General features: G+C 35.3%; 1 protein-coding gene across 1 annotated transcript; it reads left to right on the top strand.

Annotated features, from left to right (window-relative positions):
* The first annotated feature begins 8804 nt into the window (after positions 1 to 8804).
* LOC121329490 (transmembrane protein 179-like) lies at positions 8805 to 13211 on the top strand. Its single transcript, XM_041275066.1, has 4 exons — positions 8805 to 9106; positions 10925 to 11062; positions 11787 to 11865; positions 13032 to 13211. Exons 1-4 carry the CDS (start codon positions 8805 to 8807, stop codon positions 13209 to 13211), a joined length of 699 nt encoding a protein of 232 aa, XP_041131000.1.
* The last annotated feature ends 213 nt before the right edge of the window (positions 13212 to 13424 follow it).

Below are 13424 nucleotides of genomic sequence, written 5' to 3'. Positions count from 1 at the left end.
GAAGGCAGCTGTCCTGCCCACTTGCCCATGGTTTCCCTAAAGTCAGCCTCTGTACTTATGTGTGAGCTCATTTATGGAATGTAGAGTACAGATATCACAGCAGTGTTGTCTAGTCTAAGCTTTAATAAATAATCTTTCGCATGAGACTTCTGAATGAACTGGGCTAAAAAGTGAAATTAAAAAATTGTGTTACATGGAGGTAACAAATGCAAATATCATAAAGAGGGGAACAAAGCTAAAACAGGTCCACCATGAGAAATGTTGTAGCATTGTAAAAGACTAGTCATAACACTATGTAACACAATTTTTGTTCCTGGGTAGTAAGTGTTATTTCCTAATTGCTTATGCCTCAAAAGTATAGACAATGGCTATTATTCCCCACAAACTTTGCTTTTGTGACCAGGCCAGTGATATTTCAAAATATCACTATTTCCAATGGGAAAATGGGCAAATGTGTGTCTTTTCGTTCACATAAAGTCAGAAAAAAACAACATATGAATCCAACTTAACATGTATTTATACTAAAGTAATACAAAGATGACTACAAAAGATTTAGAAGTGAGTAGTTTTTCGAGATTTACAATTATACTGTAAAAAATCTCGAAAAACTACTCACTTTTAAATCTTTTGTAGTCATCTTTGTATTACTTTAGTATAAATACATGTTAATTTTGATTCATATGTTGTTTTTTTCTGACTTTATGTGAATGAAAAGACACACATTTGCCCATTTTCCCATTGGAAATAGTAATATTTTGAAATATCACTGTCCTGGTCACAAAAGCAAAGTTTGTGGGGAATAATAGCCATGTTCTATACTTTTGAGGCATAAGCAATTAGGAAATAACACTCACTACCCAGGAACAAAAAAAAAAAAAAAAAAATTTGTTACACAGTGCAATCAACAACCAGACAATGTGGGGAGGCAATGATAAAGGCAAACAGAATGCTGAGTTATGTGTTGAAAAATTCCAGGGTTAAAAGGTATGAGTTATGAAGACAGGTTGGGAGAACTGACTTAATTTAGAACCAAAAAATGTTTAAGGAAGACTGTCAAGGAGTTAAGGTTAACCTTCGTAAATATTTTAACAGAAGCGCAGCTGGAAATTGAGCAGAGGCAGAATTAGAACAGAGCATTGGAGACAGTTTGTTGCACAGAGAGTGAAGAGTGTATGGAATGTGTTGCCAAGCCACGTTACTGCTGCCGAATCATTCTGATTCTATTAGAACTGACCAGACAAAGTTCTGGGATCAATCAACTGCAAGGAACCAGATGGACTACATGTCCTTTTCTCATCCGTAACTTTTATTATATTATGTAAAAGTAGAAAGTTCATTAATGTACTGTATGTTTCCACTGTTAAAATTGGACACCAGAAATGTCAATTTGTTGGCATAATTCCTAAACATCATAGGTTCCTAGTTTGAGCAACCAGCTCACATTAACTTTTTGTTATTTGTAATCTGCAGATTTCAGATATATGAGCTCCCTGTTGTGTTTTCCACAAATAGCAGTTGGGGAAACATTAATCCGACTTTAGCCTACTCTACTCTATGCATGTCACCATCCAACATGTCACCATGGATTTTCTAAACTACTTGAAAACTCATCCCATTATACTGGAGCTCTTTGGACTCCAAGGTCAGTGTGCTTTTTTAAATATAGTTCTGAGGAGCTTTATAAGCATTGTGTTTTACACTATACACTATTTATACTGCTCAGTGTATTTTTAATGTATACATCATTGCGCTGAAATAACACTAATGTGTTTTGTATAGGCTACACTTTACATTATTAACAACATTATAAATCTGTACAGTATGCCTATACAGTATACAGTACTGTAGTAAAATCAAATGAACACATAGTGCATTTTCTTTTTACTTTAGCCTATAGGCTACTGGTATGGTAACACAAACAAAATCATGATGCTGGTGTACAATGCAAATAAAATATTATTTTAAATTGAAACTAAAAGATTTTAGCATTATTATTATTATTATTATTATTTATTATTATTATATTATTATTAACTTGGCAGCCTAGAAAATTAACACAAAATGGATCATGACGCCACATTGAAAAGTTCTGATACTTACAGGAGGACAGTCAATTCTTGTTAATATTAATTTCAAGGGAACAACAACACATTTTGCATTATACCACTAATTCGTATTAGTAGCCTATAAGCCAAATGTATACTGTCCATTTTTATTTAAGTTAGTCAGCTGTGCAGTGCTAAATTGTGCACCTGCACATTAATAGAATAGGTGTGTTTTCTATTCCTATACAGATGCTCAGAATGAGCTGGAGGGGTTAGCGGCACAGGTGTGCAGTCTATTGCTCCAAACATGTTGGGGGAAACCAGAAATGTCATAGAAATTAATTTTCAAGGCTTGTAAGTACACCCTGATTTTAGGGAAAAATAGGTATTTGGCTGTTCGCCTTAAAAATGCATTGAGCACAACTGAAACGAGAAAAAAGCAGACTGGAAATTGCCAGCAACAATTGTGACTGTTTAAAACATGCTTTCAAAAGTTCTCAACAAACTGATGCTATAGTCGCAATTGCCTGCAGCCTTCATACGTCTCATTATACTATTTGAGACCCCTCATTTGCACTATCGTCACCCCTTTTTGTGAATTTATGCAGGAACACCCATAATTACATAATCATCTAAGGCTGAATCACAGAGAAAAACTGCTGCCACAAAGCATTCCCTAAAAAGTCACAAATAACATTGCTCTTGTCTAGCAAATTTCAACCAAGACTGCAGATTCATTTGCAATGATTTTGCGACAGGTGCCACACTTTAATAAACCTACCCCTATGTGTCTTAACTTTCTTCTATTCTTTTAAGGTAATTTTGATTTCACTTAATTCCTTAGAAATGTGTCACCTCTGCTGTGAATTGTAGGATTGCAGTCATGGGCAAGATCTGATCTTTCATTAAACCTGACAAAGAAAATACATTTCCCAGTTTGAACAGTGATAGTTTTAAAACCAATGATATCAGATACTATAATAAGGTAAATAATGTTCAAATTTCACCTCAGCAGTGTCTTCAGGACAAATGCACTGCTAAAAAGCATGAGATATTGGAAACAACTGACATAACCTGAAGAGCAGGGTTTATATATGGCATCGTACACCCATCCTGATACCAAAGCACATCTAAAACTTCAAGAACAAGAAAGACATGAAAGAATAGTGATTGAAAAAAACACAGCAAACAAGTAAACTGGCACAATTCTAGAGCTGCCAAAATGTCACTGTTGTTTAATATTCCTTTTTACACTGCACTTTTTCAATTTTCTGTTGTTTATGCTGTTTATGTTGACACAGAGGGCTGTCCTGAAATGGAGACATCATATGCTGACATCCCGATTTCTAATAAGGGGACTTTTTTTCTGGACATGTGCTAGCAGGACTCTCAGCAATCATGCACATCGACGGTATATAGTTGTTCTTTGCTTTTTGTTATTAGGTGTTTCAGCACAGTGAAGTATTGCAAAAAGAAGTGAAGGTATCGTCAGTGAAGGGGAAGGAGATGCATTGTTGTCTCCAGTAAAAACCGAATTGTGAAAGACAATTGTTTGGGCTTATCCCTTTTCTGTTAAACACAGATTTGCCATACAGATCATCATTTATTTGATATGGATGAGTCTATACATACCTACTGGAACCAACCGGTTGGCTGAGACTCTGTCACATATATATATATATATATATATATATATATATATATATATATATATATATATATATATATAATATATACCTATATATATATATATATATATACCATGTCTGGATTGTGTCCTTTCTCTTCGTTGTCCTATTATATGAGTAAATAGGACTTTGGATTGGGGCCACCCATTTAATTTCTTAGGATGGGGCATCTCTGTGGCAAGGTGGTGGGGTCTTTGGTGTATGAAAATGTCAGGAAAAAAGTTTTTGTTGTTCCTTCATGTCTTTTGATTTTCAGAACTTTGTGAAAGACTCTTACACTTGGAGTTAGAATGCGACAAGCTGAGAGAAGAAAACCGGGTCTTGAAGACTGAAAATGTTGAATTGAGAGGGGATATGGAAGAGGAAGCTAGACAGGGTGCAATTCCAGGTAGGTTTAGGGTTCAAAACAAGGAATCAGTCAAGAGCAATCCTAGAAGTTGTATGCCTTGAAGTACATTCGTTTATCAACATTTAATGTATTATTTTACAAAGTGTACTGATTAAAATGTTTTCCCATGTATTTGAGTGAAGTTTGCTGTGAAGACTTGTCACTTGTCTTTAAAGCTTACAGTCATGTGTATATTTCTCATAAGGTTGAGGGCATGAACATTTTTCATCTTGATATTTAATAAGCTTCTTAGTCCAAAATGCAGAATAAAATGATGTTAAAATACAGATATAAGAAATGCACAAAAGCAGAGATTGAGTGAGGACTGTATTGGATAGCGATGCACAAAATTATTATTTGATTATTCAGATTGAACTCTCCACTGAAACCAGGTTCTGACCACCAGGTGAGGTTCATTGTTGTTGATTTACCATTCAACATGAAACAGGTGAAGAAACAGCTGCTTGGATTTGTGATGGAAAGTAGCATCACAAATCCAAGCAGCTGTTTTTTCACTTGTTTCATTTTCTGTGAAGGATAGTAATCATCACAACTCCAGTTGGCTTTCTCTTCAGTTGTTTTACTTGGAATGGTAAATTAGCCAAATTAACATTAATTACTTTCACCTGTGGGCATCTTATACAATTAATCAGTTTGTGAATCTCAAGTATTGGATTTACTTCCTCTACCAATACCTCAGTATTGTAAAATTACAGAATATGTTAGCTTCCAGGGCACAGCTTTGAGGACCATATACTTTTTTTTTTTTGCAGTACTTTAGTAAAAAGGAATAACTTTATTGATCTTCACACAAGTAACTCCATATGTTTCTTTGACACAGATAATACCTCTATCTCACAGATATTCTCCAATGACAGACTGAGTGGACGATCAGCCTTTTCAAGTTTTGATGCCGAGTTTGCCAAAGCACTAAAGAGGTTTTATTTTGGAATGAATGGAGTAAAAGGAAAATTAAATCATCTGAAAGACCTTTGGTAATTTCAAAGATTTTCTATTACCTTAGTCCTGATCTTATGTAGTAACGCAGAAGAAAAAAAATGCAATAACAATCTTGTGATGTATTTTTTAAACACACATATCCTGGGAGCCAGAAAAACCTTGACATGCAGTTGTCTACAGAAAATATGTTGACATGCAACATCTGGAGTACAACATGCAGCTGTCTCAGCAGATATCCCCATAAGGCAGAGGAGTAATGTTAAGCATTATATCATATAGGATATACACTACCCTTCTTCTTGTTGGTAGGGACAGATGCATAAATGGTTTTGGTGGAGAATTTGTTTTACTAATACTTCCTTAATAAATATCTTGATATCCCTAATCGGAAAATAGTATACAAGACTTTAATGAGCATGTTGTCTCACAAGTAATCAATTCAAATTTAAAAAGACTGGGAGAGATATTGTTTTGGTCTCCCATTGTTTTCTATGGAGGTAACTTGCATTACAACCTTCTTTAGGGAAAATGTTAAAGTAATTTTACTATTTTAATTGGTTTATTTTACTTTCTGTCCTGAGGATGAATATAACATTCGTTCCTTGCAGTATTTTGTTGATGAAAGAATCAAGCTGATTAAGGAGTTTGGGGGAGACCTTGAGGGCTGTGTTGGGAAAATGAAAAGTGATGTGGAGAAGATAATCCAGAAAAAGAAAAAGATCCACCTCGCCCTTTCAGCAAAATAGATTTTACATGCTAGATCGATCCAGCAAATATTGTAGACCAGGGATCTCCTGGAGAGCTACAGGGTCTGATTTTTGTTTTAACCAAGCTCCCAATTACTAAATTAAACCAATTATCGGTTTACTTAGTTAAGATTAACATGTGTTCCAGATCTTTAGCCATTGATGATGTAAAGACACATGTAACACCTGCAGGACTGGAGCTCTCCAGGACCAGGGTTGGAGACCCCTGCTGAGGATCTTCATTAATAATATGTGTGTATATCAGGGGTGTCCAATCATGGTCATCAAAGGCCATTCCACTCCTCGTTTAACAGGTAAAATGATACAATTAAGTTCTTCAGGGCTGGATGGAGGTTTAATTGGTTCAATTAAACAATTTAGAACAGGGTTGAAACAAACACCAGGACTGGCGGGACCAACTTTGGCCACTCCTGCTCTATATTATCAAATGGCTTGGAAAAATGAAGTGGTGTGATTGGCTTAACAAGATCACGCTGCTATGTTTGTGTAATTATTAAAAAAAAAAAAATAATCTAGCCATTTTATAAGAGAAATAACCCACGATAGGGTGTGCAGTAAGACAATTCTTACCACACTTCCTAGGTGATCGAAGGTACTTGGCCTGCAACCTCGTGCCTCACAACGCAAGGAAGAATTGTCTTACCGCACACCCTGTCATGGGTTATTTCTTACTTGAATAGTGCATGAATTCTGTAAAAACTACTTATAACATTGTTGGATGTAATAAGTATATTGATCTGTAGCAGAATTTGTATAGATTTAACATAACATACTTTTTTAATGCAAAATGATATTAACTGTAATATGCATATATTGAACTGCTGGTGTGATATTAATATATTAGATTTGATTAATATATCAGTTAGCAGAGTGCACATTATTGTATGAAGAAGATATTAGTCAAAATATGTGTCAACTGAACTTTTCTAGTTTTTTAATTGAGAAGCAATTCCTTTACAAGCTCTAAAATTGATGCTGGACTACAGCCATGTATTTCTATGTATTTTTGTCTTTGTTCTGCTTTACACACAATGGAATATAACCACACGTGTCCAAATCTCATTCTTAAATAGATTGTATTGCTTTTGTGATATTGGGACACTGTAGCTTACTGAACAGTTGAGAATGCTTAGGTTATCTAGTTTTCTCAGCCAGTCATATATAGAAATACATAAAGCAAGTACAGCCAACAGAGTTAAAAAACACTTGACTATGAATATATTTAAAATGACACACTGTGTTATGGATTATGCTACATTAGTTTGAAGGAATCACTATATACAATACATTACCTTTTCTTACTTGTTAGCGACTCACATTTCGTAATAAGCTTTTCAGGGCTGACTGAATTCATTGGGTTGACAAGGTAAGTAAACCTGACAGAGCCAGTCGTGTTTTTGTATCCAGCATATTCGTCTGAGCCATTTTTCATAATAATATTAGAAATAATTCCATGCATCATTTTTCATTAAAATGATCCCCCCCCATATTATACACTATTATGCAGTAGTTACAATCAGAGTATTCATTTATAAACCTGATAAAATAAGTGTATCCCCTAAGGTTACAATATTCAGTATCCTGCCCTCAAATACCTGCACTTAGAAGTACATTTAACAGCTTAGTTATTTCTAAATGGAAAGGGGATTCTATTCAACAAATGAAGCACACTAATAAGTGGTGGAGTTAAAGTGTTACTGGTGCTAATAAATGTTACATAGTAAAAAGGAGTTTAGACTTTTATTAACATACATTTTCCTACATTTTTTAAACATGTTTAAAATGTGTCTTGGTTATGTCTTTGTGTGTTTAGAAAAATGTATTTATTAGTTTGATGACACCAATTATTAAACATGTTTTGAGAACAATAACTGTTCCACACTAAATTGGCACCAGTCTTATTGGACTGGATAATTAAATAGTATTGACTTGAAGTTTCAAAGTCCGATCTATTCCATTTGTAAACCTATTTTCTATAAATAGGCTACACATCTTATCAACATTTGTAGCTAAGTTTCAATACCACCACATCCTGCAAAATCCATTTCTAGTTTTGTTTTAATTAATATATTTCTTTTTATTTGTATACATTTTTGTATACTTTGTCTGCAGATTACAGTTAAGTTGCAAAGAACTACACTTAAAATATAATGCAGAGGTTGTGATGTGATACTATATTTTAAACTTTCCTGAGTTTTCTGATTTAAGTTGTTTCGATTTATATGGTTGATAAAGTATTTAGAAACGCAAAACATGCAATAAGGTAATTGGTCATTTTTGTACATGAAAGTCGGATAACAAAGCAGTTACTGTTGAGTAGGAAAATGAAAACATACCAAATTAATCTGCATTAATCTACAAATAGAAAAAGTGCGGCTTTGTCAAAGGTGCTGAAATGGCACCACTGCTTGAAGTTTGTAACCAACATACCGCTGCAACATAAATAATAATTCAAGTTTGAACGATTCTCTCTGGTATGGTTGTGGCATATGTCAGGACTTGATTGCATATATATATATATATATATATATATATATATATATATATATATATATATATACACACACGCACACATTATGTATTTAATAGTTGTTGTAAACGTCTTTGTAGAAGAATGCATACGTTTCTGGAAAGGTTAACTGAGTATATCTGATAATGTAATGTGCAAATTCAGTATATTTACTTATGCTATGTTTATAAACAGTATTCAAATTTGTAATGACACGTACAAAATAGGGCCTGTACTATTAGCACGAAACAAAATAGTAATATATAAAAAAAACAGATAATTTAATGCACTTCACAGAATAAATCATATTGATTGAAATGCGCCTGTCATACAATTGCACTTGTCACTACTGCTAGTCCTCATCTAGCTCAGTTACTTTCTGTATGGTTTACTTTATGCGGCAGTGTGTCTGTGCACACTGCGCAACTGCCTGAAAAGAAAACAAAAATGGCTCTCGATAATGATCTCTTTGCCCAGTGTATACTTTATTTTTTGGCTTTTCTCTTTGGGTTTATCGCCGTAGTTCCGTTATCTGAAAACGGTGATGATTTCCAAAGGAAATGTCTGCTATTCACTCGGGGGATGTGGCAGAACGAGAACATCACAGTGGAGAAACAGAGGTTCATTGTAGAGGAATGGGGGCCAGAATCTGCTTGTTGTTTCAGCACTTTCGTTGGGATAGTGTCCCTCATTGTATCTGCAGTGCAGGCGTGGAGAATACTATTCTACCTCTGCAAGGGTCCCGATGAGTGAGTTTTTACTGGGTTTATGTCACACTTTTCTTTTGTTTTTTCTATCAATGGTGTGTAATTAATATAATTGGCAACACTTGTGTGTCGTTGCATGCACTGTAAAAATCACTATAAAAACGCATTCCCAAGTGTACATATATATATATATATATATACACTATTCCTGCTATTCAATGTCTAGATGTATTTGTTAGATTTCCAAGCTCGTATGTGAAATAATAAGTGTATATTTAATACATTTATAAATAAATAAATACAAAAGTATTTTATTTCCATACTAGATATTTTAAGGAGGACATATAGGAGCACATTTGATTAATTTTACGTGTCTGAGGGGCAAAAAACAACATAATCAAAGTTTATGCAACTCTACTCCACCCAGAATCAACGCCCTGAGTGGGTTGATCAATATCAAATCAGCAAATTGGTAGACATGAACTATACATGCATACGTTTCAGAAATGATTAATGCCTGTAATTTATAAGGACTTGATGAACGGGGAGACATTTTAACTTTGGCTTTCGAAAGAAAGATGTCATCACAATTAGTCACACGTGTTGTACTGTAGAGAAATCAAAACACAACGAGGGCCTTGACAAATTTCAATATGAGTAGTCATTCATAATATTATAACAAAATGTGATGTTTGGTATAAATAAAAATAAGCAATTGTCTTTGAATGATTCAGGGTTTGCTATTCTCTGAATGGGTGCCCAAATAGAAAATTAATGAGTAAGGGATGTGGCGGGCTGTTATCTTTCATTAGCATCGTCATTACTGTAGCTGCATGGGATCAGGTCTGTGGGAAAGGGTGTGGCACTTCTGTTGTGCCCTTGCATTATCTATATCCCTTTTAATACCAAACTGTATATTTAGGGATGTTTAATATACATTCTGTACCAGAGTACATCTTGAATAGATTGAAATTGAATAAGGATCTTATCTTATCAACAAAGTTTATTTAGTTTTGATAAGATTTTAGTCTTGAGTATTCAAGTTATGAATGCTATTTAATTAACCTCAAAAAGTAGGAGCATGTAGACTTTCCTCACAGTGTTAAATTTGCAAGCAGGTTTCAGTGGGGAAGGAGTCAAACTATTTTTGACAAATATAAACAAACTGGTCCAACAAATTACATGTGATATTTTATTATTTTTTATTTTTTTACATGAAATGAAAATGAATATTTTTCCTTACAGCACATTAGTCAAATTATCCTTGGGCAAACCAATTAAACTGCTTCTGTAATTGTAGTAAAGGGCATAAAAGTCTAATTCACTTTTAGGTTCAACCTAAAAATATTTTTTTAATCAGTACACCAAACACCTCCCAAATGCATTTATGGAGGGTTCACATAATCACAATATTAAATATAGACTGAATAAAGGCATGCACGGTAGGATCCACAATGTTTAAAATGATTGCGCTCCACATGCAATCCAAAGGGTCTGTTTTTGGCTAGGGGTTGATAAGATTCACCATGTACAGGCATAAAAATTGTTCACACTGAACGAGAAATATAAAAACCTGAATCTTAGTGGTTATAAAATTACATTCCTCCCACACAACTTTGAAACACATGCAATTTCTAACCTAAAGCCAAAGGAGATGTTCTGGTTCTCTGATTTGCAAAATAGGCATGTTGGTGATCATTGCTCTGACAGATCTACTTGACAGTGCAGTTAATTATGCTGGTCCCTTACTCTTCTGTACAGTGTCGAGTCTTTTACATCTGCCCAGAGAAGAATAATTAGGGCTACTGCTGTTTCTGTACTTTTCAATGAGTCTAACCTCTAATCTTTCTATAATTACAGCTCTTTCTTTTATGCCTTCGTAAATCTGCTGGCGAGTTCCTTTGTGGTTTTTATCGTCTTTGTTGCCAGCACAATTGTCAGCGTGGGATTTAACATGTGGTGTGATGCCATCACTGAAAACGGAAGCATGCCAAACAGGTATGTAGTTTTTCTTTCCTTTTGCTGGTGTCAATCTCATTAAAGATTCAATGCAGTAACTATACTTTGAGATCCCATTACATGTAATTTGTTGGACCCAATACATAGCTGACATGCCCTACCTGCTGCTGTAGGGACATCTACAAAGAACTAGTTAACAAAGCTTACCATCCACAACTTCAAACAGAATGAACACTAAACATGTGGTTGAATGCCATCTTAGAACAGGAAAATCACTCAGATGCTGTATTTTTCATTGTGTTTGAAGGTGTGATGGAGTGAAGAGGCTCCATCAACATGTAGTCCTGCCTCCCGATTTTAGAGGGCTCACCTTGCCGATGGTAGAAGAGCATGTTCTGCATAGTAGGGATGGCAGCGGCAATTTTAGTGATGGGCAAACCAGCACTTCCTGAACTCTTTCAGAGTGGCAGATTTTTACTGAATTAGTTTAGACTGAGGGCTGCCCTGATTTGATACAGCTAAATTGGAGGCAGGTTTATAGGAAAATCACTGGCCTTTATTCTCCATTTTTTTTTTTAAATATATTTGTTTAGACGAAACCTGGACTGTGCTAGAAGTGGGCTAACACCTGGGGTTTGTACCTTGGACATCTGTCTCTGAATACTTTGCCCCCACTCCAGGTTGTCCCTAGGTCACTCTTCCACAGAAGGGTCTATGGATGATAGTTGATAACTCGTTTATAATATTTCCCTCTTTTTTACAGCTGTGAGGAGCTACAGGATACTGATTTGGAACTACATTTGGACAACTCCTCCTTTTATGACCAGTTTGCCATTGCACAGGTTGGTTGGCTGTACTAAACAATTGTATATGCTATCAGATAACAGGGTAGCCTGAAAACTCTTGCTTTTTTATATTCAATGCATAAATCTTGTGTTACTGCTGAAATGCATTCCACTCCAGTTCCACTACCAGCTAGAAAATTAATTACTGGTTTAGTGCAAACATTTACAAAATGGTACTCCTAGTCCCAGTCTCCTTATAATAAAAAAATGGGTTGAAAAACAATATCTTAACAAATTAGTCAAATCTGATTATCTAACTTTTCCTAGAATTTGAACTACTTACTAGCTAAGTCTAAAGAGCTTTCTGATATATTTTCCCATAATGACAACTCACTGCTAAACCTACTAAGCACAATATCTCATGCCTCGTGTCTCATCTGTGTTCAGAGTACTGATCAGCCATTTCATAACCATATTGTATTAGAACTATTTTTGCATTTTTCATACTGTATTTGGAGATCAATAGCCTCAATTTGCTATTAGTAGGCCTACATACACAAGTCCAGTATTACTTTTCAATTATAGTACCCTATTAGTTTGTAATTTAAGTTACCTTTTTTGTGTTTTTATATTCAGTGTGGAAAATTGTCACGACTGTACCTGTAGTGTTCTTTGTTCAAGGTATCCTCAAACACTTTTGAACGTATATCAGACAGCAAATCGTGAGATTTTCATCAGCTGTGATCCAATAATTATTCAGTAGTTCAGGACAAACCTCACAACACAGACATTTGAGTTTAAGGAAAAATGTTATTGATGATTATGTGGTGTATGAAAGAAACACGTTGGCATCAAACCTGCTTGGTTTGAGGGACCACCACCTGGCTGTCTGAGTGAAGCAGTTGACCCCCTTAATAGATTGTACCTAGAGAAGCTATTGGGGTGGAGATGGGGAGGGAGAGTGGGGACTTACAAGGGTATTTATATTTTTTTGATAGGTTACATTGAGGTGACGAAATGTGTAGGGGCCGCCCCTCCTCCCGAACTTTAGTTAACTTCATATTGTTAAGTTTATTGTGTACTGTTAGTTTATGTGCCTGTACAGTATGTCTGTAACACATTAGTTCCTGATTCTGAAATCATACATTCAAAAGCTTAGCAACTTTCTTTTTTTCTAAGTTCCAAGTGCACTCACTGTATCACTTATGTTTTTTTTTTTTCAGTTTGGACTGTGGGCTGCCTGGCTGACATGGCTGGGAATCACTATACTGTCTTTCCTAAAAGTCTACCACAATTACCAACAGGAAGACCTGCTGGACAGCCTGATCCATGAGAAGGAGCTTCTGCTGGGGAGGTCTTCCAGACGAGGATCAGATCTGGATGACAAGAGTGGCATGATCTAATGTCAACCTCTTTGGAGTTCCATGTTATTTACATACTTCCCTTGAATTGCCTGTGGTTCTCCCTGCCATAGTTACTTAAATATTTTAGCACAATTAGGTCTATTCCAGGCTGGTTTTGGGTGTAATCTGAACCTTGTAGGGTATAGCTATAACATTATAATGCCATTGAACCTCAGGAGAACCATTAGCCAACCACATAATTGCCAACAGTGG

This window comes from Polyodon spathula, chromosome 17 (genome assembly GCF_017654505.1).
Source record: "Polyodon spathula isolate WHYD16114869_AA chromosome 17, ASM1765450v1, whole genome shotgun sequence".
Lineage (NCBI taxonomy): Eukaryota > Metazoa > Chordata > Actinopteri > Acipenseriformes > Polyodontidae > Polyodon > Polyodon spathula.
The sequence above is the reverse complement of the archived record's forward strand: the minus strand, read 5'-3'. Positions and strand labels throughout refer to the sequence as shown.

Excerpts from the sequence above, each read along its gene's own strand:
- LOC121329490 (XM_041275066.1), top strand. The coding sequence starts at position 8,805 with ATGGCTCTCGATAATGATCTCTTTGCCCAGTGTATACTTTATTTTTTG. Across the intron at positions 9,107-10,924 it reads CTCTGCAAGGGTCCCGATGA|CTCTTTCTTTTATGCCTTCG; the intron begins GTGAGTTTTTAC and ends CTATAATTACAG. Across the intron at positions 11,063-11,786 it reads AACGGAAGCATGCCAAACAG|CTGTGAGGAGCTACAGGATA; the intron begins GTATGTAGTTTT and ends TCTTTTTTACAG.